Source organism: Monodon monoceros, unplaced genomic scaffold (genome assembly GCF_005190385.1).
Source record: "Monodon monoceros isolate NGI ecotype Baffin Bay Population unplaced genomic scaffold, NGI_Narwhal_1 Super_Scaffold_12, whole genome shotgun sequence".
In the NCBI taxonomy this organism is placed as follows: Eukaryota; Metazoa; Chordata; class Mammalia; order Artiodactyla; family Monodontidae; genus Monodon; species Monodon monoceros.
This window is the reverse complement of record NW_021703768.1, coordinates 155,366,499-155,394,401: the sequence shown is the minus strand read 5'-3', so window position 1 is coordinate 155,394,401 and position 27,903 is coordinate 155,366,499. Positions and strand designations below refer to the sequence as shown.

General features: G+C 42.3%; 1 protein-coding gene across 1 annotated transcript in view; it reads right to left on the bottom strand.

The window, feature by feature from the left end:
* Positions 1 to 573: 573 nt before the first annotated feature.
* Positions 574 to 27,903, bottom strand: part of LYPD8 (LY6/PLAUR domain containing 8) — a 45,384-nt gene continuing 18,054 nt past the window's right edge. Inside the window, exons 2-6 of the mRNA XM_029219091.1 lie at positions 7,385 to 7,485; positions 6,885 to 7,004; positions 4,908 to 5,063; positions 3,248 to 3,385; positions 574 to 1,140 (exon numbers count right to left, since the gene is read on the bottom strand). Coding sequence (XP_029074924.1) covers positions 902 to 1,140; positions 3,248 to 3,385; positions 4,908 to 5,063; positions 6,885 to 7,004; positions 7,385 to 7,485 — 754 coding nt within the window. The 3' untranslated portion in view covers positions 574 to 901. The remainder of the gene's footprint in view (positions 1,141 to 3,247; positions 3,386 to 4,907; positions 5,064 to 6,884; positions 7,005 to 7,384; positions 7,486 to 27,903) is intronic.

Here is a 27,903-nt window from a genome sequence, read left to right as displayed (position 1 = left end):
GATGAGCTACCATCAGATGGCCTTTCTGGTGGCTTTGGTCTTAATCGTCATCAGCAAGCCTGGACAATAAAGACCCACACTGGGTTACACCTTTAAAAGTTTTTATTACAGAAAACCCCATTCTTCCAGGTCCAGCTCAAGGCCCCCCTTATTTACTAAAACTGGGCTTCTGTGCATATTGGATTGAATGGTTTTCTTGCTCCCTGGGTATCTGCTGTGGAGTTGAGGACTCTGCCTTTGATTGTAGTTCTCTGAGAGGAGGGGCTGGGCCTCTGTAGCCATGTTCCATTCTGCACAAGGCTTAGAGACACCTAGTCAGCAGGGCACTGACAGCATTATGCCCCTGCCTGGGAGGTTAGGCAGGGGAATCTGACAACTTTCAGCAACCCCTGTGCACCCACTTTGGGTCTGGTGGTGATAGTGTCCTAGACAATGTCACTGTGGGCCCGAGACTACAGCCAGTTCAATTGCTGAAGAGCCAAATATCAGTGCTGGGGTCAACACAGGGCATTATGGCTGGGCCCCCCCCCCCCGAGTGTGAGGATGGGGACAGCGGCATGTTGATCCCCAGAAGTGCAGGGCTGTAAGCAAAAGATGCCAGCAAGGTGGAAGGGTCTGCTTCTCAGAAGCAAATTAGACAGGGATCAGGGAGGTCCTGAGAGCCCACACACAAAGGTGCAAAGATTTCAAAGGCAAGTAACTGGGAAGTGGTGCTGGACAGTGGCTTGAAGGAAGCCCAGCCCAGAACATATCAGGACAGATTTGGTCATTGAATGAATCAATGCTTTAATAATAAGGAATAATGTGGCTATCATAGGGCATTACCTGGAAGGCTGTGACTGCTACTGCTACTCACTGAGCAGTGTTAAACAGGGGACGGGAGGGTTTGAGGGTGCAGATCTCAGAGCAGCAACCTCAGCAGGAGAAGGCTGGCAAGGGTCAAGGGTGTGCAGAAGCCTTTAGAGCCAGTGTCACTGGTGGTGCTCAGGGGAGTGGGAGTGGGTGTTGAGGAGGCATTGGAGCTGTCTCCACACTCAAACTTTAGGAAAGTGACTCCTCCAACCATCCGATTTCCAGTAGCCAGGAACTCACAGGTGGAGATGATGACATTGGAGCAGCCTTTCAGCACGAGCTTCATCTCTGTGAATTCAAAAGAGACAGTAAGGACTTCACAGCCCCTTTGCCCTTCCTCCCCAGTCTTCTCAATGACCTGCAAGAGCTGAAACAGGTCTGTTCCTGACACAGGAGCTTGGAAGAAGCAGCCCAGGATCAAGAACACCAAATGGTAATGGCAGAGTGGCTGTGGAGGTGAGGGCCTAGATACCCTTTCCAAATCAGTCCTGCAGGAAACCGAGGCTCCTGGAGGTGGATGCGAACCTGAGCTCACGGGTTAGGGCCAGAGCTGAACCTAAGACTGAACTCTTCAGTGTTTTCCTGAGTAGCTGGCAGGTGGTGAAATCCAGGGACAGGCTCAGACCCTCCGTAGTCCTCTGCTCTCAATCCAGGAGGGAGGCAGCATTTCAGACCTGCTCCTGGCCTCCCCTCTTCTAAGCTCTGCTTTCCATCCCCACTCCTCTCTGGACCTGAGTTCTCTCTGCCTGAGTTTTCCCTGAGAAGAGGGAAAAACAGCCAGAGGGGATGCAGAGAGACCTCTGTGTCTTAACTCTAAATCTGTGTTGTGATGTGTTTAACCCCGTTTTAAGGTGCAGGTCCTAGGAAAAGACAAGGGAATTTGCAAAGATGTGATTGTGATTGCAGCTACCTTTTACTGAGTACTTACTATGTGCCAGTATTGCTCTGTAGGCTGCAAGTCAAACAGCCCTGGAGGAGAGGCAGCTCACAGGGGAGGAAGGGGCTGGAGGAGGTGACTGGCTACTTGTTAGAGGCAGGGCTGCAATTTGAGTTCAAGACTGACTCCATACGTGGTCTGAGAAGGAGGGGGAAGCCTCCACATCCCAGTAAAGAAAGCAATTCGTTGCTGCTTTAGAGCAAATATCAGTGCTGGAGGTTGAATTAGAGTGTGTTAGGAAGATGTGTTGCCTGGCACATGGCTACAGTATTTTTTTTTTAGCATCTTTACTGGAGTATAATTGTTCTACAATGGTGTGTTAGTTTCTGCTTTATAACGAAGTGAATCAGCTATACATATACATATATCCCCATATCCCTTCCCTCTTGTGTTTCCCTCCCACCCTCCCAATCCCACCCCTCTAGGTGGACAAAAAGCACCAAGCAGATCTCCCTGTGTCATACAGCTTGGGCAAAAACAAAAACAAAATCCTACATTTATGATGGCTTTGATCTGTCTGGCTTTCAGATTAAGTCAAAGGTGGCGCAGTGGTTGAGAGTCTGCCTGCCGATGCAGGGGACACGGGCTCATGCTCCGGTCCGGGAAGATCCCACGTGCCGCGGAGCGGCTGGGCCCGTGAGCCATGGCCGCTGAGCCTGCGCGTCTGGAGCCTGTGCTCCGCAACGGGAGAGGCCACAACAGTGAGAGGCCCATGTACCGCAAAAAAAAAAAAAATAGCCTTTTTTATTTATTGGTTTTGTATTGTGTGATGGTTAATTTGTATCTCATAATGGTTAATATGAAATTACTTTTGTAGAAAAGAACAGTTGGTTGGTTTTTTTTTGAGAGAAATCATCAGTATTGTTTATTTTCAAGTTTACAATGACTTTTTTTTAAGTATGAAATGCTGTATTGGTTGTACACCACCACCACAGGGGAATAGATCATGACTAAAATGTTAAATAGATTTTTTTTTTATTTTGTTGTTGTTGTTGTTCTTTTTTCAATTAGTTGGATATTAAAGCCCCGTTTGACTCTTCCTTCCAGGTGACCCAAGCTGTCATAATCCAATACGTCTCAGTGACATGCAGAGAAGGGAAGTGTACATATAAAAGGAAATAAAAGTCAGACCCACCCATACCTACAGGACAGCTCACCCTAGTAAAGAAATAAATGCCAGGAGTGACATGATGCCCTTAAATGAGCCTGGCTTGATTACAAGCCATAAGAGAACAGGGTTCAAGAGACCGACAGCCCAGGAGGAATGAACTCTGGACTGAGGTGGCAGAAATAGCAACCAGCTCAAAGCTACATTAACAGCCTCACTATCTCAAAGGCATCCTGATGTTATCCCCTCTTCTTACTAACCTCCTCCAGGCCTTTTTTGTTAATCCAGAATTTATGATCCAAGGCATGACATGTTTTAAACTCAAGTCCCATAAAAAGGAAATGGCATACCATTCTTAAATTCTGCGATTAGATTGACACATCTTTCTCCTTTATAACATTTCCGGGTTGTCTCAGTACAGGAAGTTTCACTAGATCCATAACATGCAAGGCACTCTGTGTTGCTGGACACCTCTTCCTGTGGGGGATCTGGGTAGAGTAAGAGTCATTAACTCAGAACAGTGTTATCACAAATATCACGGTACTGCCTTGGGTGGAAGGGGAAAGGCGGACAAAGACACTAGCCAGAGAGACCTCTCAGGGTCTCTCTGCATGCTCAGGAATCTCAGATCCTGCCATAAAAATACCAGTCATCCCATCCCATGTCCCACCAAAATATTTACAGCACACAACCTCACAGACCTGCCCTTACAGGCCATCCAGTCTTCAAGAACCGTGGTCAGTGAGGGTGTTGGGATGAGGAGGGAAAGGTAAGATTTTGAGCTAAAACCAACCTATAGCTAATGTCAACGGTAGCCAGCTATTCTAAACATTAGCCAACAGGTGTGTGACTATTACTAAATCTAGCTCTGAACAAATGAACACAGGCCATGATTTAACAACGTGACTTGGATAAAAAAAAAGAAATTACACTGAGACACAGCTCTGCTATTAATGAACCATGCTCTATGACCATGGCCACATTTTCTCCTCTTCAAAAAGAAGGCTTTTTTCCCTGGTGGCGCAGTGGTTGAGCGTCCGCCTGCCGATGCAGGGGACGCGGGTTCGTGCCCCGGTCCGGGAAGATCCCACATGCCGCGGAGCGGCTGGGCCCGTGAGCCATGGCCGCTGAGCCTGCGCGTCCGGAGCCTGTGCTCCGCAACGGGAGAGGCCACGACAGTGAGAGGCCCGCGTACCGCAAAAAAAAAAGAAGGCTTTGATCTAAGCCAACAGTTCTCAAATGGTGGTCCAGGGACTCCTGGGGATCCCTGAGACCCTTTCAGGGAGTCCACTAGGTCAAAATCATTTTCATGATAATACTAAGATGTTCTTTGCTTCTTTTACTCTCTTTCTCTCATGAAAATACAGCGGAGTTTTCCAGAGGCTACATGACATGTGAGATTGCAACAGACTAAGAGAACAAGCAAATCTGAGAACCCAGCTGTATTCTATTAAACCAGAAATTAAGGAGCTTTGAGAAAACATGGAGCAATGCTATTCTTCCCACTAAATATTTTTTGTTTTGGAAAATAGTTATTTCTATGCAAAAACAAGTGTTATTAATGGTAACATGTAATGAGTTTTATTATTTTTTAGTGAACTAATAAATATTTTTAAAATTTCTTAGCCTTATTTTTAATACAGTTAATATTGATAGATATAGTCCACAGAAACAAATGTTATTTGGAGTCCTCAATAATTTTTAAGACTTAGAGTCTTGAAAGAGGTCCTGAGGCCACACAATTTGAAAGCTACTAATGAGCATCTAGTACCCTCCCCCACATCTCGGAGCGCTGTGATTTCTGTCTTTACTGAGAAAGGGGAAAGCATGGTAGTAGCGCTGGTTTTCCTCATTTGTTTCTTAAGTAGTTGTTGTATGTCAGCAGTTAATGTTACCCAAATATTCACTGAAGGGCCTAGACTTAAGATGTCCACCCAAGAGTGAGAACCATAGGTAGTGCAGGAAGGGACGGAGCAGGGAGGACAGAGGAAGGATGTGGCCAGCACCCACCTATGGTGTCACTGGTGTCATTGCACGCCTTTCCTTGGCAACACTGGCTTGCAAAATGGAAGGTTTCATTAGCAGATACGTGGACTGTGAAGGTCTCAGCCACGCTGCAATTATCGGCAGAGCAGGCCTTATCCTCATACAATGTGATGTTTTCTCCTACACAAAGGCAAACACAGACTGTCAGTCCTGGGTACAGAGTGTTCAGGGAGGGCAAAGGTCCTGAAGAGCAACTGCTTTAGGCAAGGGCAGAAAACACACCCTCAGCTCAATGCAGTTTGGGGGACACTGGAGAGGGTTTCCTGCAAAAAGAAAAATCCTTCTCCGTGAGGTAGTTCCTTTGTTTAGCAAGAGATTATCAGAGAAGCAGCTTAAATTCCAGGTGAAAGGCTGATGGGGAGCTTAGAAGTGGGTGGTTCAGGTTGACACACCCAGAGCCCACTGAACAGTCTTAGCATCTAAATATAGACAAGTAGATGTGATGGGTCTATGTGCAACACGATGTTGAACCTGAAGTTAATCAAGCTTCTAGACCAGAGCTATCCAATATGGTAGCCCTAGCTCTATGTGGCCACCTACAAATCAGTCCTCAGTCACACTAACCATATTTCAAGTGACCAATAGCTACATGTGGCTACCACATAGGACAGCATTGACATAGACATTAACATCACTGAAGAAAGTTGTACTGAACAGCATGAGTGCAGTTTACAGGAAAGACCAGGAGTAGGGGAACAAGTGAAATGACATTACAAAGAAGCAATCAAACAAAGCCAGAATATAAGACAGCTACAGGATAAATGGCCCCATTTCTCCAACAAATCAATGGGATTGAGCAAAGAAAGTGATATTAGTTATTATTAAACAAATTAGACACAATAGACCTAACAGCAAAATGCAATGTGAGGATTTTGTTTGGATCCAAATTCCAATGCATCTACTAGAATACATCTTTGAAACACTTGGAACATTTTTAAGGTGGCCTGGGTATTACAAGAAATTTTTAAATTATAGCTAATTTTCTTAGGTGTGATAATTGTATTGTAGTTATATAAAAAGGGGAAAAAAGTTCTTATCAGAGATGAATTAGTGAAGTGTTTATAGGGGAAATAACATGCTATCTAGGGTTGCTTTAAAATATTATGGGGAGAGGGTAAATTAGGAGTTTGGGATTAAAATATACACATTACTGTATATAAAATAAATAACCAACAAGAACCTACTGTATAGCACAGGGAACATACTCAATATCTTGTAATAACCTATAATGGAAAAGAATCCATTTTCCTAAAATGGAAAAGAATTCATATATATGTGTGTCTGTGTGTGAATCACTTTCCTGTACACCTGAAACTAACACAACATTGTAAATCAACTATATTTCAATAAAAATTTAAAAAATAAAATGCTATGGGGAAAAAATAGCAAAATGTTAATTGTTGACACAGGATGGTGGTTACATGGGAGTTCATTATAGTCTTCTACCTGCTTCTGTGTGTGTTTGAAATGTCCATAATAAAAAGTTTAAAATAAGTCAAAATGCTCTGAAAGAGAGGTAACAATCACGCCAGCAGGACACCCTAGAAGGAAGTCTGAGTGAAAATATGTTGGATCTGGAACAGGAAGGAACACTGAGAAGAGGGAAAGGGGGGCAGAAAATGGAAAAATGAAAACACCTAGAGCAAACTGCCTGCTTTGTAATTTAGCTAAGAGCTGCCCCTGCTTCTCACGTTCACTAATACAGGTCTAGCATGAAGTCTGAGTCAGGTGCCACAATTCCAAGGAACCACAGGGCTTGTCTGCTTGCTTGGCTCTACCACTGTTACTGACTCCTGCATGCTGCTCCTCCTGAGAGGCGCCTTCGTGACCCCCTCTCTCCTTGCACAGCCCAGCCTTAGCCTTGCTTTCCTGGCCAACCCCTCCAGCACCTGCCCTGTGCAAGTTCCAGAAATGGGAATGATGAGCATTCCCCAGGCTCACCTAGAGAAAAGTTCGTCAAGAAAGTGGTACAGCTGATACTGGCATTTGCGGGACACTCAGCGGCATTTCTGTCAACACAGCGGTCTGTCAACGAATTACACTGCACACAACTCAAGGATTCTGGGAAGACAAGATGTTCAGCATCGTCAACATTCAGGAGACATTTATAGAGTGTGCTCTGGCCAAAGCACTGCACTCACCTCAGGGTAAAAGAATAGCCAAGATGGCATCCCTTCCCTCTGGGGTCCCCCAAACTTTAAGCTGTGAGGTGTTTATCCCCACTGTCCACCATTCCCCAGTGGGAAGACCCAACCTTGACCCACAGCACTGAGTGGTACCACAGAGGGCAGTGTGCACAGAGAGGTCTCATAGCCTCCACTGCCCACACCTTGACATGAGAGGTCACATGAGGGGATCCCAGGGCACCAAGAGTGAGAAGACCATGGTGAGGTGGAAAAAGGGGTCTTCATTCCAAAAGGGGGCCATGTGGTTTCCCTCACCTACAGCTGCAACCGTGAGCATAACGATGATACCAGCAAAGAGGAAGCCCTTCATGGTGCTGGACATATGTCGTTGAGGATGAGGACTGTGGCCGCGGAGCCTTAAGCCAGAAGAGACACAAAGAGGGCAGTCTGGGGAATCAGAAGGCTGCTGGGGAGTGATATTCCCTAGGATTGCAATCAAACTTCAACAGACCCAGCCCATCCTTGTGACAGACGGAATCAGCAGTCTCAGCTGGGAGCACCGAGCCAAGATGTAGATTCCACCCTGCCCTTATACCCACAAAAGTCGGGTTTTCCCAATCTTAGATGCCTGCAAAGGCATCCACACACAAGTACAAAACACAGCCCAGGGCATTTCCTACAGAGCCACTATGGGTACAAAATGGGCAGAAAGATGACTGCCAACCCCACTGAGGATGGGAGACCAAGAAGAACGCTGGGCTCTCATGTCCCAGGGCTTAATGTCCATCCTGTAGGTGGTATCTTGCCACATTCACATAATGCACATAGGAGCTCTGTCTCTGCCATCGCCACTCCAACAAGCAGGCACATATTGAGCACTTACTCTTGTTCCAAGCACTTATGTGCATTGATTCATGTAATTCCTCCACCCAGCAGGCAGGTACTATTTTTAGCATCACCTTATTTCAAAGGGGAAATCAAGGCCCAGAGAGGTTAAGTAAAGCACTCAAAGTCAAGGTTGCACTCCTGGGAGGGGTTAGAGCTGGATTTGGCCCAGCCCTCTAACCACACTGACTCTAACACACATGACCCCCAAAGCCCCGGACCTGGACACGCTCAACCTACAGAGCTCAATCAGAAGCCCCAGCACACTTCTGACTGGCCTGTCATCAATCTCTCTGCACATGAAAGTCATCTAATAGCTAAGGTTTAGCTGTATTTATTAAGATCCTGGGAGTTTGGGGTTAGCAGGTGTACACTCTTATATATAGGATGGATAGACAACAAGGTCCTACTGTATAGCACAGGGAACTATATTCAACATCCTGTGATAAACCATAATGGAAAAGAATATTTTTTAACATCTTTACTGGAGTATAATTGCTTTACAATGGTGTGTTATTTTCTGCTGTATAACAAAGTGAATCAGCTATACATATCCATACATCCCCATATCTCCTCCCTCTTGCGTCTCCCTCCCTCCCACCCTCCCTATCCCACCCCTCCAGGTGGTCACAAACCACTGAGCTGATCTCCCTGTGCTATGCGGCTGCTTCCCACTAGCTATCTATTTTACATTTGGTTGTATGTATAAGTCCATGCCAGCTGGGACAAAGTGAAAAGAATTTTTTTTAAAAAACAAATGTCTATATGTGTATAACTGAGTCACTTTGCTGTACAGCAGAGATGGGCACAACACTGTAAATCAACTATATTTCAACTAAAAAAAATAAGATCTTGAATCAGAGCTCCTAGAATTTTAATTTGCCCGTGTATCAAACAGCATGGAAGGGAAATGTCTGGCTCTGCACTGAGCCCTTATTCATCGTTAGCTCATTTATCCTATGAATAGTAACCAGGAGCTACATGTGGCTGCTTACCTTTGGATTCATTGAAGGAATAAAAAGGAAAGATACTGTTTCTCAGTCACCAGCCATGTTCCAGTGCTCAGTGGCCACATGTAGCTGGTGGCTGCTGTATTGGTCAGTGCAAGTATGGAACAAGTCCCAGGGCACAGTGCTGCTGTAAAGATTTTTGCCCACTCCACAGCTGAGAAAACTGCAGACGGAGGGATAATGGAAGCTGCCCAAGCTCACCCAGCTTGTAAGACGAAAAGTGGGACTCCATTCAGGGTCCTTCCAGGTCCAAAGCCGAGTTGTACCATAATAGCTGCCACTTACTAAGGAGCAACTGACTTTCATTAGGGCGTTGCAGGCCACCGCCTGCATCTCACCTCACCACACCACATACACATGCTCCCCCACATACACACCACACCACACACACACATACATACACTCCACACCCATACATACACACACCACACACACACACACACAAACAAACAAACACTATGATCCCCTAGTTAACTAAGAGTCGGTGAAAAGATAGAGAAATTAGCCCCAATGGAGGGAGACAGACAGCCCATCAATTATCTAATGGCCCCAATATTTAGAGATCCTAGGAGAAAAATTAAGTATGTTTGGTTTGAAGCTTGTGGCAGATGTTCTGTGCATTGCACCCTGCATCCCCCAATGCCCAGTCACCACTCCAGGCCCAGAACCCCAGTAGAGAGAGAGGTTCAGGGGTTGGGCCTCCTGGGAAGGGCCTCTCAAGCCTTGTAGGTGTAAAGGAAGAGGAGATGGGAGGGCAAGAAAGGAGGGTAAAGAGTCCACAGCAGCCACATCAATTAAGTGCACAAACCACCTCAGCCCTGTGGTATAGACCTGATGGTTAGCCTCATTTTCAGAGGGAAATAATGGAAGCCCAGAGAGGTCAGGACCCTACCTGGGGACATGTAGCAGAAGAGGCAGATCTTGGAGGTGGTGGGACCCAGGGCCCTGTGCACCACCTCTGCAGAAGAGAGGAGCCAGTGAGCTGGGGGTCAGGGCAGGGGCCCCATAGGGGAAATGAGACCAAGTACATCTGTACACCCCTTTGCAAAGTCCTTCCTATTCATCCTATTGTTGGACATTTTCAGCTGTCTGAGAGGGTCTTACCTCAATTGTTCTCATCTTACACAGAGGAGCAAGAGCTCACAGAAGCTGTGAGAAGGACGCAGCACCACACACACATACACACACACACACACACACACACACACACACACACACAGAGAAAACCCCAGCACCTCTCCACTCCAGCCTTCCCCTTCCCGGGCACTGCTGGAGGATCAAGAGAATGCCAGGAGAATGCCCTGGACCCCAGCCAGCGCTGAATGCCCTTCCCCTGCTTTCAGCTTCTCCCAGGCTGGGTCCTGTCTCACAGCCCAGCCCCAGTCCCTTACCTTCTCTGTCTGGCCCAGAGATTGCCCCGAAGAAGGTGGATCCTGGCAGAAGGTTGGAGAACGTGTGTGAGGGCCCTTATATAGCAGGTGGTTGCACAGTCAGAAAGCACAGCTGCCTACAGGGAGGGGCTTCTGGGCCTGACTGGGCCCTGCCCAACCCTAGGGACATAGGTGGCTTAATCCTAGGCAGCTATGATGTTGGTCAACTCTCTGAAGCCTCCAGGAATTGGGAGAAACTTTGGTCAAGACCTGCCTTTGGCAAAATGTGCAAGAGAGAAAGGTGTGTCCCTGGCACTGTCTCATGTTGGCTGTCACCCACCAGATGGATTCTATGACCGGCTAATGTGTTACAAGCATCCCCTTATCCCAACCTGGTAAAGCTGTCACCTTGATTAGCCCATTTACAGCTAAGGAAACCAAGGCACGTAAGAGAAACATAACAGATTTGCCCAAGGTTACACAGCTGGGACCGGGTCAGAACTCAGAATCAGGTTACATGGGGTTTGTGTGGCTCGGGAAAGGGTCTCAGGTACCCTTGGGAAAGTGTTTGAACTTCACTAAGTCTCAGGGTCCTACAGACAAGACGAGGATAAACTCACTGGGTAACCTTACAGGGTAGAGGGACCACAAAGTCCCTGCCTGCAGGATGCCCTATGCACCTCAGTGAGGGGCCTACAGCTACAGCTGCTGCAGCTTCCAACACCCCAGGCAGTTTGTCTGGCAGTGCTGTCCGTGCAGCCATTGCTGGTGAGAGCTCAGGTCAGCCCAGGATTCTCCCAGCCCTGCCCTCACATTGCACTGTGTGTGCTCCTGGCTTTGAATGTGGATTTGAGTTCCCTTCTCTCCTGCTGTTCCTGCCACTTCAGATATTCACACTCACTCACACACACGCAGGCACATGCACACACTCATACACACTCTCACACACACATCACACGCACGGGATGGGTGGGGAACTGAGGATTCAGGGGTTGGGGGTACGCATCACACCAACACCTCCAGCCTACAGTTAAACCTTAGCGATCCCTGCTCTTGAAAATACTCCTTGTTCATTGCTGCTAACTCTGTGCTGGTCTGTGGCTCAGCTCTCCCTCTTTCCCCAAACTCATGCATTTATTCAATATTTTTGGAGGACCCACCATGCATCAGGCCCACTCCAGGCATTTGGGAGGTATTTGAGCAAAGAGACAAAGACTTTGCCTTCCTGGAGTGTAGTCTAGAGGGGGAGACATGACATAAACAAAGTGATAAATAAGCAAATTACAGGGTAGATTAGAATGTGGTGACTGCTCTGGCAAGGAGACAGAGAAGAGCAAAGGTGAGGGATCAACCATACTGGGGGAAAAGGGGGCACATGATTCAATTTTAAATAGAGAGGTCTGCATTGGTCTCATGGAGAAGGCAAAATTTGGGTCATTTCTATAAGCAGGGCCTCTGGCCATCTCTTGTTTTCTCCTTTCTTCCTCTTCTGTCATCAGTCTGACTACAACAGCAATTTCCAAAACAAAGGTAGCTCTCTCCCTAACAGAATCCTGTTCAATCTTCACCATAGCCAGCTGGCAGGGCCCAGTGGGGGAAGTGAGAGCAGGAGCAGCCAATGGGATATGGGTGGGGGAGGGTCTGAGGATAGAGGAGTTGAAGAGCCCACATACGCTGCCTTTGAGATAACAGCCCTGGGTGTGTGTGGAGGGGGGTGGGGTGGGGGGGTGTTGTGCTCCAGTGTCTAGCCAAGGACAGACAGGAAAATCAATCTGATCAATGTTAATTCTTTTCGGAAGGTCTGGGTCTGAATACAGACTTTGCTCCTCATGTCCCGTAAGTTACTTACTAACCTGGCTTGCTGGTCCTGAGCTTCCCGTCTCTAGAAAGAGAACAACAGACTGAAGAAACACCTGCTGATTATTTCATCCTGGAATCCTTACCCTGTTCCATTGTGTTTTTTCCAGTGTCATCTAACAGTAATGCCATGGGGGCATTTGATCTTGTGTGATGCAATGGCAATCCCTGAGCTGGGCTGTGCATGACCACTCACAGCAGGCCTGGGTCTGCCCCTCCCAAGGCCCTGGGCAAGATGAGTATCATTATTCCTTTGACAGATGAGGAGACTGAGCCACAGAGAGGCCTCTCTTCCAGGTCTTCAGATACCAGGGCCAACACAGCTTATGTGGGATCAGCCTCTGCCCATAGAGTTGAGAACATCTACCCAGCTCTCCTCCTCCCTGTTCCAGGGTCACCTCTCTGTCATCACTGTGGGGCTATCAGGGTCCAAGGGCTGGGGTCAGTCACAAGGTATTATAAGAAGACACCCCGCTAAAGCAAACCCTCCTGACTAGCCAAGAAGTCCAGGGACCCAAGAGAGACAGGGTCTCAACACACATCCCAACTTTTGCTCTTAAACTAAGGACAGTGGGCACACCTCAGTCACCCTGGCTCCATTATCCCCTTAGAAGAGGACAAGGCTGACTGTCCTTATGACCACTCTGTGGGGCAATCTGGGACTCACTTGGATCCTGGAGAGTTATCCTAGGGTGTGAACCAGAACCACTGTGGGAAATGGGCTTCTCCCATTTCCCTCGATCATTAGCAGACAAAGTTTTGAGGTGAGTTCTTAGAAGAGTCCACTCTGTTTTGGACCTGCAGGATGGATGGATCTGCAGGATCAGGGCAGGATGGCCAGAGCAGGAACTCCAACAGGTGTCCAAGCCGAGAGCTAAGCAAAGAGTTCAGTCGAGAACCTCCACCCCTGCTTCGTCTGCTCTCCATCTATGTTTGTTTCTGGGAGCTTTCATTGACTGGCTTGTTCCTCCACCTTGGAAATGTGAGAACAGGCTAAAAATAATGAAATTGCTGTCCCTAACTGCAGGCACCATGCAGGAGAAATGTGCATGACCTGAGAGATAGTCCATGCTCTGTGTAAGGTGGTAAGCCTCTGAGTCTTGAGTTCCCCTTTTCTCAAATGGGAAAAGCATTGCCACTCACTCCTTAAGAGTAATTCTGAGAGTTAAAGGAGATCCCTTGGACAAACACTTAGTATACATCCATCATGTTGTAGGGGCTCCAAAAAATGATTACTCCCATTACAGTTACCGCTCCTAGAGTTTGCACCAGTGACACCACAGCCTAGGGGGACACACCAGGTCACATAGGGCAGGGGTTAAGGTGGGGCCCGACCTCAGAGCATGCTGCTGTCACCTACAAATCGATGGAACCTGTACCATTAGTTGCATGTTCTCTGAGTCTCAGTTTCCTCACCTGAGAGAAAAGGGACGTCCACAATATCCAACTTTTCATAAAGATTAAGAGGAAACACATGGCGCTCTTTGCACGGGGTATACGCTATTAAAAATTTGGTCCAAGGAAATTTTGCTATGATTACCATCAACTCAGTCACTGACAGTTTTCCTGGGCTTTCTTTGTGGCAGGCAACAAATCAATGTCTAGGACCAAATCAGTAATCATCTCAGGACATTTTCAATATGACCATCTCTCAAAAAACTCCAGGCTCTAAATATATTTTAAGAGTCATGTACCAAAATGTTCATTGCAGCTTTATTTACAATAGCCCGGAGATGGAAACAACCTAAGTGCCCATCATCGGATGAATGGATAAAGAAATTGTGGCACATGTATACAATGGAATATTACTCAGCCATAAAAAGAAACGAAATTGAGCTATTTGTAATGAGGTGGATAGACCTAGAGTCTGTCATACAGAGTGAAGTAAGTCAGAAAAAAAAAGACAAATACTGTATGCTAACACATATATATGGAATTTAAGAAAAAAAAATGTCATGAAGAACCTAGGGGTAAGACAGGAATAAAGACACAGACCTACTGGAGAACGGACTTGAGGATATGGGGAGGGGGAAGGGTGAGCTGTGACAGGGCGAGAGAGAGTCATGGACATATACACGCTACCAAACGTAAGGTAGATAGCTAGTGGGAAGCAGCCGCATGGCACAGGGATATCGGCTTGGTGCTTTGTGACCGCCTGGAGGGGTGGGATAGGGAGTGTGGGAGGGAGGGAGATGCAAGAGGGAAGAGATATGGGAACATATGTGTACGTATAACTGATTCACTCTGTTATAAAGCAGAAACTAACACACCATTGTAAAGCAATTATACCCCAATAAAGATGTTAAAAAAAAATTATTGCATCTGACGTTATAAAACCAGTTTGTCTGCCTGATCTACTAATGTGAACTTCCACTGGGTTGGTGAGAAAGGACAAAAAAACAACAGACAGGCCTGGTTTGACACTTGTCTACACCAGTTATGAGCTGTGTAACCTGTTTAGGATTCTCAGTATCTCCATCAAAACAAAGGGACAGAGATGTTCATTGTTGCTCATTCACATAGTGGCTGACACACAAAGAATGGCAGCTGCCTTCCCCCCATCCTTTCTCTGACAATTGAACCTTAAATGTCCTCATTTATTCAACAAATATGTGTTTGGGCATTTACTCTATGCCAGACACTGGGTAGTGTGGTTACAAAGTTAATGAGACATATGAGTTCCTCGCCATCCCTAAAATTTTAAGCTAATAACAACTACAAACAAACAAGGAAACATTTTTTAAGTAAATAGACAAAGATAATTGCAAATTGAAGATTTGTTATGGAAACAAAATGGTAACTGAGTTAGGAAAGAATAGGGTTGAGGCGGGAAGACCTCTCCAAGAGGTGAGAAGGAAACAGGCAAGGGAAGAGGGAGGTCAGATGTCTCCCAGAACAGAACAAAAAACATGAGCAATAAAGGTTCCTCAGTGAAGAACATGCCTTGCTGAAGGAACTGGCAAAAAGGCACACCAGTGTATTGAAGAATCACAAGGTTACATCCACACCTTACTGAGCTCATTTCAACATTTTTTGTTGGCTCTTCTCACAAACAGCTTAGATGAAGTGCAAAGAGTACCAGGCTTTTTGACAGAAAATGAGAGTTCAAAACCTAGTTTTGCAATTTACTAGTCAGGTGTTAACTTTTATCCATGAATCACAATTTCCTTATATAAAATGGTAAAATTAGTAATACTTACCTGGGAGAAAATGGACGGTGACTCCCTGCCCTTCATCCATGAAATAGAATGGGAAACAATTAATTTGTCACTGGTTTTATCATTCCTAACGAATGTGGTAGGTGAGCACAGGCTCAGAAACAAGACATCCCTTACAGACCATGTCAAGGTTATTGTGTCCATTTGGAGCAGAGTCAAAGTCATGCTGACTGGGAGACTATACTTTCTTAATATAGGATTGAATTACATTGTCTTGAGAAGAATATTAAGACTCAATATTGCTTTCTAGGCAATGAGTGAGGTAACCTGCAATTTTCCCATTGTTGAAGAGTCCGAACTGATCCCAGCTAACCCCCTCCCCCACTCCGTAGCTCATTCTTCCTCTCTTCAGAACCAACAACCCCGGGCAGAGGACAGCCTCCATTAGCAGCTGGCCAGAGCCCAAGGTGATAGCATTGGTGAGATTCCAGAAGGGAACAAGGGATGAGATTCTGTGTCTCTAGGGATGCAGTGGAGTTGAGTTTCCCTGGGGAGTGGAAAGGAGGGAAAGCAGAGATAATACTGGAGGCTTCATAGGAAACAGAGGGAGATAAATCAGGGAGGAGTGAGAAGAGGTAGACCCAGAAGAAAGAAGAATCACCCAGGACCCTCCTTCCCTCCTTCTGCTTCCTCTGTGAGACCCAAGACAGAAGTAAGTTGACTCAAGCTCCTTCAGGATGTATCGGTCTACAGCACCCAACAACCTGTCACTGAATGCACCTCCACCAGTGAGCAAAACTGCCCTGCTTCAGAGAGGTGTTACAACCACTTTCTCATCACTCTGATGACAGATGGTAGTGCTGTTTTTGTTTGTTACTTTTCAACATAAAATCTAGAAAATCTATGGCAGCTTCAAATATTTGCTTGGGAAACGGGGGGGGGGGCAGACAATTAATTCTTTTATTCAGTTTGTCCTAAAGTCAGAAGCTAGAATGGTGAAGGTCCAAGAAGAACTGGCAAGCTTAAAGGAAGAAAAAACAAGTACAAGGGCAGCTGAAGACAGACAACACATAAGGCAATTTCCTGCCTCTTGCTTACAAGGCTGCGTCTATATGCTTACTGGTACAGGGACAAGCTTTCCATGCCTTTGTGACTCATTCAAATGGCATACACCTATAGGGAATACCATGCTATTTCAGAAATTAAAAATGAGTTTTTAAAGGGTGACACAGTGAAAGACCTATACTGATGCTGGTGGCAATAAGGAAGTATGGAATGTAAGGTTGGTTTCTATTTCTGGTTTTCATAGGCTGTGTGATTTTTGTCAAAGTCCTTCCCCCATATGTGCCCCAGGAAAGACACTGGTAAGTCCAGAATTCAGTCTAGTTTCAATTGTACTATTTTAACAGAACCAACTGGTCTGAGGCCTCAGTCCCCAGAATTTGAATCTCTTTTCTGAGTACAAATATGGTTCTTGAGATTGGGCAACCTGACCTTAGTGCAGACCATGTGCAAACCCATCACACAAAGCCTTTTAAAACTATCTTATAAGTTAAAATGTATTTGAAAAGTTCATAAGGGAAAAATAAAGACAAAATCCTTGACAAAAGAAAACATGGTCAAAGAAATCTCACATTTTACAAACTGGATTCCACTTCAGTAATGGCAACATTAGAAGCTCTGTGAATCCCCTCCCCAATTAAATAAGCATAACTGGTGAGAATTATTAAAAATATCACCATGTAAAAAATCTCTGAAATTGTATATACATATATGTGTGTATATATATATACACATATATATGTATATATATGTGTGTATATATATATATATATATATATATATGTATAATTCAAATAGCAGCCATAAGTTGGAGTATGGCTATACTAATATCAGATAAAAAGGATTTAAAATGAAAAAATATTGCAGGAGATATATGGGGACTTTTATAATGATAAAAGTATCAATCCATCAGGAAGATATAAGGGTTATGAACAGACGTGTACCTAAATAATACATGAAGATGCCAAACAACTAGCAAGACAGGAACACAACCCCACCCATTAGCAAAGACACTGCCTAAAATCATAATAAGGTCATAGACACGCCAAAACACACCACTGGACATGGTCTTGCACACCAGAAAGGCAAGATCCAGCCTCATCCACCAGAACACAGGCACCAGTCCCCTCCATCCAGAAGCCTACAAAAACCACTGAACCAATCTTAGCCACTGGGGGCAGACAACAAAAACAATGGGAATTACAAACCTGCAGACTGCAAAAAGGAGACCCCAAACACAGTGAGTGAAGCCAAATGAGAAGACAGAGAAATACACAGCAGATGAAGGAGCAAGGTAAAAACCCACCAGACCAAACAAATGAAGAGGAAACAGGCAGGCTACCTGAGAAAGAACTCAGAGTAATAATAGTAAAGATATCCAAAATCTTGGAAATAGAATGGAGAAAATACAAGAAACATTTAACAAGGGCCTAGAAGAACTAAAGGACAAACAAACAATGATGAACAACACAATAAATGAAATAAAAAATTCTCTACAAGTAAACAATAGCAGAGTGACTGAAGCAGAAGGATGGATAAGTGACCTGGAAGACAAAATAGTGGAAAAAATGACTGCAGAGCAGAATAAAGAAAAAAGAATGAAAAGAATTGAGGACAGCCTCAGAGACATCTGAGACAACATTAAATGCACCAACATTTGAATTATAGGGGTCCCAGAAAAAGAAGAGAAAAAGAAAGGGACTGAGAAAATATTTGAAGAGATTATAGTTGAAAACTTCCCTAATATGGGAAAGGAAATAGTCAGTCAAGTCCAGGAAGCTCAGAGAACCCTATACATGATACATCCGAGGAGAAACACTCCAAGGCACATATTAATCAAATTATCAACAATTAAATACAAAGAAAAAATATTAAAGCTGCAAGGGAAGGGCAACAAATGACATACAAGGGAATCCCCATAAGGTAAACACTGATCTTTCACAGAAACTCTGCAAGCCAGAACGGTGTGGCAGGACATATTTAAACTGATGAAAGGGAAAACCTACAACCAAAATTACTTTACCTAGCAAGGATCTCATTCATTTTTGAAAGAGAAATTAAAACTTTTACAGACACGCAAAAGCTAAGAGAATTCAGCACCACCAAACCAAATTTACAACAAATGCTAAAGGAATGTCTCTAGGCAGGAAACACAAGAGAAGGAAAAGACCTACAATAACAAACCCCAAACAATTAAGAAAATGGTAATAGGAACATACATAATGATAATTACCTTAAATGTAAATGAATTAAATGCTCCAACAAAAAGACATAGTCTGGCTGAATGGATACAACAACAAGACCTGTATATATGCTGTCTATAAGAGATCCACTTCAGACCATGGGATACATACAGACTGAAAGTGAGGGGATGGAAAAAAGCTATTCCATGCAAATGGAAATTAAAAAACACTGGAGTAGCAATTCTCATATCAGACAAATTGACTTTAAAATAAGGACTAACACAAGAGACAAAGAAGGGCACTACATAATGATCAAGGGATCAATCCAAGAAGAAGATATAACAATTGTAAATATTTATGCACCCAACATAAGACCACCTTGATACATAAGGCAAATGCTAACAGCCATAAGAGGGGAAATCGACAGTAACACAATAATAGTAGGGGACTTTAACACCCCAGTTTCACCAAAGGACAGATCATCCAAAATGAAAATAAATAAGGAAACACAAGCTTTAAATGACACATTAAACAATATGGACTTAATTGATATTTAAAGGACATTCCATCCAAAAACAACAGAATACACTTTCTTCTCAAGTGCTCATGGAACATTCTCCAGAATAGATCATATCTTGGATCACAAATCAAGCCTTAGTATATTTAAGAAAATTGAAATCGTGTCAAGTATCTTTTCCGACCACAACACTATGAGACTAGATATCAAATACACGAAAAAAATCTGTAAAAACATACAAATACATAGAGGCTAAACAATAAACTACTAAATAACCAAGAGATCACTGAAGGAATCAAAGAGGAAGTCAAAAAACACCTAGAAAAAAATGACAATGAAAACACAACAACCCAAAACTTATGGGATGCAGCCAAAGCAGTTCTAAGAGGGAAGTCTATAGCAATACAATCCTACCTCAAGAAACAAGAAACATCTCAATAAACAACCTAACATTACACCTAAAGCAGTTAGAGAAAGAAGAACAAAAAATAAACCCAAAGATAGAAGAAGGAAAGAAATCATAAAGATTAGATCAGAAATAAATGAAAAAGAAATGAAGGAAAAGATAGCAAAGATCAATAAAACTAAAAGCTTGTTCTTTGAGAAGATAAACAAAATTGATAAACCATTAGCCAGACTTATTAAGAAAAAATGGGAGAAGACTCAAATCAATACAATTAGAAATGAAAAAGGAGAAGTAACAACTGACGCTGCAGAAACACAAAAGGTAATGAGAGAATACTGCAAGCAACTATATGCCCATAAAATGGACAACTTGGAAAAAATGGATAAATTTTAGGAAAGCACAACCTTCCGAGACAGAACCAGGAAAAAATAGAAATTGTAAACAGACCAATCACAAGCACTGAAATTGAAACTGTGATTTAAAATCTTCCAACAAACAAAAGCCCAGGACGAGGTGACTCCACAGGCAAATTCTATCAACATTTCGGGAAGAGCTAACACCTATCCTTCTCAAACTCTTCCAAATTACAGCAGAGGGAGGAACACTTCCAAACTCATTCTACGAGGCCACCATCATCCTGATACCAAAACCAGACACTGATGTCACAAAGAAAGAAAACTACAGGCCAATATCACTGATGAACATAGATGCAAAAATCATCAACAAAATACAAGCAAACAGAATCCAACGCACATTAAAAGGATCATACATCATGATCAAGTGGGGTTTATTCCAGGAATGCAAGGATTCTTCAATATACACAATTCAATCAATGTGATACACCATATTAACAAATTGAAGGAGAAAAGCCACATGATCATCTCAATAGATGCAGGAAAAGCTTTTGACAAAATCCAAAACCTATTTATGATAAAAACCCTCCAGAAACTAGCATAGAGGGAACTAAACTCAACATAATAAAGGCCATATATGACAAACTCACAACAAACATCATTCTCAATGGTGAAAAACTGAAACCATTTCCACTAAGATCAGGAATAAGATAAGTTTGCCCACTCTCACCACTATTATTCAACATAGTTTTGGAAATTTTAGCCACAGCAATCAGAAAAGAAAAAGATTCCAAGTTAGAAAGCAGAAGTAAAACTGTCACTGTTTGCAGATGACAAGATACTATACATAAAGAATCTTAAAGATGCTATTGGAAAACTACTAGGACTAATCAATTAATTTGGTAATGTAGCAGGATACAAAATTAAAGCACAGAAATCTCTTGCATTCCTATATAATAATGATGAAAAATCTGAGAGAGAAATAAAGGAAACACTCCAATTTACCAATGAAACGAAAAGAATAAAATACCTAGGAATAAACCTACCTACCTAAGGAGAAAAAAGACCTGTATGCAGAAAACTATAAGACACTGATGAAAGAAATTAAAGACGATACAAACAGATGGAGAGATATAACATGTTCTTGGATTGGAAGAAGCAACATTGTGAAAATGACTATACTATAGTATACTACTATAGTAAAGCAATCTACAGATTCAATGCAATCTATATCAAACTACCAATGGCATTTTTCACAGTACTAGAACAAAAACTTTCACAATTTGTATGGAAACACAAAAGACCCCAAATAGCCAAAGCAATCTTGAGAACAAGAAATGCAGCTGGAGGAATCAGGCTCCCTGACTTCAGACTATACTACAGAGCTACAGTAATCAAGACAGTATGGTACTGGCACAAAAACAGATCAATGGAACAGGATAGAAAGCCCAAAATTAACCCTCTCTCATATGGTCACCTTATCTTTGATAAAGGAGGCAAGAATACACAATGGAGAAAAGAGAGCCTCTTCAATAAGTGGTGCTGGGAAAACTGGACAGCTACATGTAAAAGAATGAAACTAGAACACTCCCTAACACCACACACAAAAATAAACTCAAAATGGATTAAAGACCTAAATGCAAGGTCAGACACTATAAATCTCTTAGAGGAAAACATAGGCAGAACACTCTATGAAATAAATCACAGCAAGATCCTTTTTGATCAACCTCCTAGAGAAATGGAAATAAAAACAAAAATAAACAAATGAGACCTAATGAAACTTAAAAGCTTTTGCACAGCAAAGAAAACCATAAACAAGATGAAAAGAAAATCCTCAGAATGGGATAAAATATTTGCAAACGAAGCAACTGACAAAGGATTAATCTACAAAATTTACATGCAACTCAGTATCAAAAAAACAAACAACCCAGTCCCAAAATGGGCAGAAGACCTAAATAGACATTTCTCCAAAGAAGATATACAGATTGCCAACAAATACATGAAAGGATGCTCAACATCACTAACCATTAGAAAAATGCTAATCAAAACTACAATGAGGTAACACCTCACACCGATCAGGATGGCCGTCAACAAAAAATCTAGAAACAATAAGTGCTGGAGAGGGCGTGGAGAAAAGGGAACCCTCTTGCACTGTTGGTGGGAATGTAAATTGATACAGCCACTATGGAGAACAGTATGGAGGTTCCTTAAAAAACTAAAAATAGAATTACCATATGACCCAGTAATCCCACTACTGGGCATATACCCTGAGAAAAGCATAATTCAAAAAAAGCCATGTACCACATGTTCGTTGCAGCTCTGTTTACAATAGCCAGGACATGGAAGCAACCTAAGTGTCCATCGACAGATGAATGGATAAAGAAGATGTGGCACATTTATACAATGGAATATTAGCCATAAAAAGAAATGAAATTGAGGGCCTCCCTGGGGGCACAGCGGTTGAGAGTCCGTCTGCCGATGCAGGGGACACAGGTTCGTGTCCCAGTCTGGGAAGAACCCACATGCCGCAGAGCGGCTAGGCCCGTGAGCCATGGCCGCTGAGCCTGCATGTCCAGAGCCTGTGCTCTGCAACGGGAGAGGCCACAACAGTGAGAGGCCCACATACTACAGAAAAAAAAAAAAAAAGAAACGAAATTGGGTTAGTTGTGTGAGGTGGATGGACTTAGAGTCTGTCATACAGAGTGAAGTAAGTCAGAAAGAGAAAAAAAATACTGTATGCTAACACGTGTATATGGAATCTAAAGAAAAAAAATGGTTATGAAGAACTTAGAGGCAGGACAGGAATAAAGACGCAGATGTAAAGAATGGACTTGAGGACATGGGGAAGGGGAAGGGTAAGCTGAGGTGAAGTGAGAGAGTGGCATGGACTTATACATATTACCAAATGTAAAATAGATAGTTAGTGGGAAGCAGCTGCACAGCACAGGGAGATCAGCTTGATGACTTGTCACCACCTAGAAGGGTGGGTTAGGGAGGGTGGGAGGGAGATGCAAGAGGGAAGAGATATGGGGATATATGTATATGTATAGCTGATTCACTGTTATAAAGCAGAAACTAACACACCATTGTAAAGCAATTATAGGCCAATAAAGATGTTAAAAAAATAAAAAAATAAAATAAGAGGATGTGGCACATATATACAATGGAATATTACTCAGCCATAAAAAGAAACGAAATTGAGTTATTTATAGTGAGGTGGATGGACCTAGAGTCTGTCATACAGAGTGAAGTAAGTCAGAAAGAGAAAAACAAATACCGTATGCTAACACATAGATATAGAATCTAAAAAGAAAAGAAAAAAATGATTCTGAAGCACATAGGGGCAGGACAGGAACAAAGATGCAGATGTAGAGAATGGACTTGAGGACACCGGAAGGGGGAAGGGTAAGCTGGGACGAAGTGAGAGAGTGGCATGGACATATATACACTACCAAATGTAAAATAGATAGCTAGTGGGAAGCAGTCGCATAGCACAGGGAGATCAGCTCGGGGCTTTGTGACCACCTAGAGGGGTAGGATAGGGAAGGTGGGAGGGAGACGCAAGAGGGAGGAGATATGGGGATATATGTATACGTATAGCAGATTCACTTTGTTATATAGCAGAAACTAACACACCATTGTAACCGATTATACTCCAATAAAGATGTTTAAAAAAATGGGCAGAAGACCTAAATATACATTTCTCCAAAGTAGTATACAGATTGCCAACAAACAGATGAAAGGATGCTCAACATCACTAACCGTTAGAGAAATACTAATCAAAACTACAATGAGGTATCACCTCACACCAGTCAGAATAGCCATCATCAAAAAATCTACAAACAATAAATGCTGGAGTGGATGTGGAGAAAAGGGAACCCTCTTGCACTGTTGGTGGGAATGTAAATTGATACAGCCACTATGGAGAACAGCATGGAGGTTCCTTAAAAAACTAAAAATAGAACTACCATACGACCCAACAATCCCACTACTGTGCATATATCCTGAGTAAACCATAATTCAAAAAGAGTCATGTACCACAATGTTCACTGCACCTCTGTTTACAATGGCCAGGACATGGAAGCAACCTAAGTGTCCATTGACAGACAAATGGATAAACAAGATGTGGCACATTTATATAATGGAATATACTCAGCCATAAAAAGAAACGAAAGTGAGTTATTTGTAGTGAGGTGGATGGACCTAGAGTCTGTCATACAGAGTGAAGTAAGTCAGAAAGAGAAAAACAAATACCGTATGCTAACACATATATATGGAATCTAAGAAAAGAAAAAAAGGTCATGAAGTACCTAGGGGTAAGATGGGAATAAAGACACGGACCTACTAGAGCATGGACTTGAGGATATGGGGAGGGGGACGGGTAAGCTGTGACAAAGTGAGACAGTGGCATGGACATATATACACTACCAAACATAAAATCGATAGCTAGTGGGAAGCAACCTCATAGCACAGGGAGGTCAGCTTGGTGCTTGTGTCCACCTAGAGGAGTGGGATAGGGAGAGTGGGAGGGAGAAGCAAGAAGGAGGGGATATGGGGATATATGTATACATACAGGTGATTCACTTTATTATATAGCAAAAACTACGCATCATAGTAAAGCAATTATACTCCAATAAAGATGTTAAAAAAAAAAGGAATACATTAAGCATACAAGGATATACTGTACAATACAGGGAGTATAGCTAGTATCTTATAATAACTAGAAATAGAGTATAACCTTTAAAAATCGTGACTCACTTTATTGTATAGCTGTAACATATAATATTGTTTACCAACTATTTCAATAAAAATATTTTAATGTAAAAGACAAAAATACAAATACTGTTATTTCTCAAAATGAAATGGCGATTTAGATAAGAGAATGGTAAACTTAAATTTGTGGACGTGTGATTCAAGGCTGCTTTTAAATTTTCTGGTTGCTTTCCCCCAACCACCAATTATTTTTTGACTCAAAGTTAGCTTTGATGCTTCTGAGGTAACAATCAATCAGTCAATCAATCAATCAATAGGCAAATGAAGGTAACTCCCTTCTCCATTACAGACCAGCCTGAGGTTTGTTTGCCTTTTTGTGAGCACCAAGGGGAAATATTCATCAGTGAAATCAGCCTATAACACATTACATGATATAAAATAAATTTAACGTGTCTATGAAAGTGCTTTGCAGCCTAGACTGTAGTGCTTACATGTAAGGATTGTCAAAATTACTAAACTGCTGTAGAAAGAGAAACTTGTCAACACCATTTTGGCTCAAGTCACAGTGATTCAACAGAAAGGGTGACAGCCCTGATTCAGCCAACAGGCATTTACACAGAACTGGGGATGAAGTGCTATGTGAATCATTAGGTTGCATGGAGGGAAAATCACATACACCCTCCTCCCATAGATTGTTGAGACTCCAGCATTTCTAAATAAAATGCTACATACGTTCATTGTGAAGACTGGCTGTGATTCTTACAGAGCAGATAACAATTTAATTTGAACTGCGTCCTTTTCAGCTTCTTTACCATCTGCAAAAACCTCGAGGAGGGCATCCAAAACCTCTCCTGCTACTACAAGGTTGGGGGATCTTTGGTGGCAACCTCAAGCAGAAAATACCCAATGGTCTGGAGACAACAAAACACATCGTTATCCAATACTCCAAGTCAGCTTCCAAAATAAGTACTGACTCTAAATGTGACAACAATTCACACATATTTTATATAAGAATGCTAGGGAAACCTTAAAACTTTTAAAAGACTAAAGACAACATATATCTTTAAAAATATCAAGTAGAATATAAGCAAGATAAATTTAAAATACTAGAGTTTAAATTCCTAAATAAAATAAAGATCCATATATGAAAGTTTGATCTTGGAAATTATTAAAATTTCCCCTCTATCTCCCTCAAAAAAAAGCTTTTACCATGGTGTCACAATGCATAAAAATATTATCTGTAGCAAAAAAAAGTCTGCTTTTTAAATTGTATGAAAATCACTCTTAGACAATTAAAAAAATAACACAATCTCAAAAAATACATGAAGCAAAAACTGACAAAATAAAGAGAGAAATAACAATTCAATAATAATAGTTGAAAACTCCAAAACCCCACTTTCAACAATGGATAGAAAAACTAGAGAGAAGATCATTAAGGAAACAGAAGACTTAAACAATGCAGGAAACCAACTACACATCTATAGAACACTCCACCCAGCAACAGCAGAATATACATTCTGCTTAAACACATACAGAATATTCTCCAAGATAGAGCATATGCCAGGCCACACAATATGCCTCAATAAATTTTAAATGTTAGAAATAATATAAGGTGTGTTCTCCAACAACACTGATTTTAGAAATCAATAACAAAGAAATTAGGAACACTAATAAATGTGTGGAATTTAAACAATATACTTCTATATAGCTATGGATTATCTTATATGTGAACTTGGCTATGCCATGGTACCAGAATTTGACTAAACATTATTCTAGATATTTCTGTGAAAGTATTTTCTAAATGAGGTTAACATTTAAATCATCAGAATTTGAGTAAAGCAGATTACCTTCCATAATGTGGGCCTCATTCAATTAGTTGAAGGCCTTAATAGAATAAGACTGATCCCCTGAAGAAGAGGGAACTCTGCCAAAAGACTGCCTTTGGACTTTAGCTGACAGCATCAAATCTTCCCTGGGTCTCCAGCCCAATGTTGGATTTACCAGCCTCCACAATTTTGTAATCCAATTCCTTAAAATCGCAATCTCTCTCTCTCTCCTCTCTTTCTCTTTTTCTCTCACAGAGAGAGATTACTATGAACAGTTGTATACCAACAAATTTGTTGACTGAGATAAAATGTATACATTCCTAGAAACACACATACTACCAAACTTGATGCAAGAAGATAGAGAAAATATGAATGGACCTATAACAATAAAGAGATTGAGCCAGTAGTCAAAATTTTTCCAAAAAGCCAAAGGCAAGATGACGTCACTGGTGAATTTCACCAAATGTTTAAAGAAGAATTAACACCAATCCTTCTCCAGCTCCTCCAAAAGATAGAAAAAGAGGGACCATTTCTGAACTCATTCTGAGACCAATATTATCCTAATATTACAGCCAAAAACATCACACACAAAAAACTACAGACTAATATTTCTTGTGAATATTAGCAAAAAAGCCTTAAACAAAATAGTAGAAAACTATATCTGGCAGCATGTTAAAAGACTTTCAAACCATGACCAAGTAGGATTTATTCCAAGAATGTAAGGTTGGTTCAACATAAGAATATCAATCTATGTAATGCTCCATATTAATAGAATAAAAAAAACATGGATATCCACATGCAGAAAAATGAATCTGGATACAGACCTTACACCTTTCATAAAAATTAACTCAAAATGGATCATAGACCTAAGTAAAATGCAAAACTATGAAACTACTAGAAAATAACATAAGAGAAAACTAGATGACCCTAGGTTTGGTGATAACTTTTTAGATACAACACCAAAGGCAACCCATGAAAGAAAAAAATGAATAAGCTGGACTTCATTAAAACTAAAAGCTTCTGCTCTGCAAAAGACACTGTAAAAAGAATAAAAAGACAAGCTACAGACTGGGAGAAAATATTTGCAACACATATTTGATAAAGAATAGTTTTCTAAAATATACAAAGAACTCTCAAATAAGAAAATGAACAACCCCATTTAAAAATGGGCAAAAAGGAATTGAGGAAGATGGTGGGAGAGTAAGACGCGGAGATCACCTTCCTCCCCACAGATACATCAGTAATACATCTGCATGTGGAACTGCTCCTATAGAACACCCACTGAACGCTGGCAGAAGACCTCAGACCTCCCAAAAGGCAAGAAAGTCCCCACGTACCTGGGTAGGGCAAAAGATAAAAGAATAAACAGAGACAAAAGAATAGGGACGGGACCTGCACCAGTGGGAGGGAACCGTGAAGGAGGAAAGGTTTCCACACACTAGAAGCCCCTTCGCAGGCAGAGACTGTGGGTGGCGGAGGGGGGAAGCTTCGTAG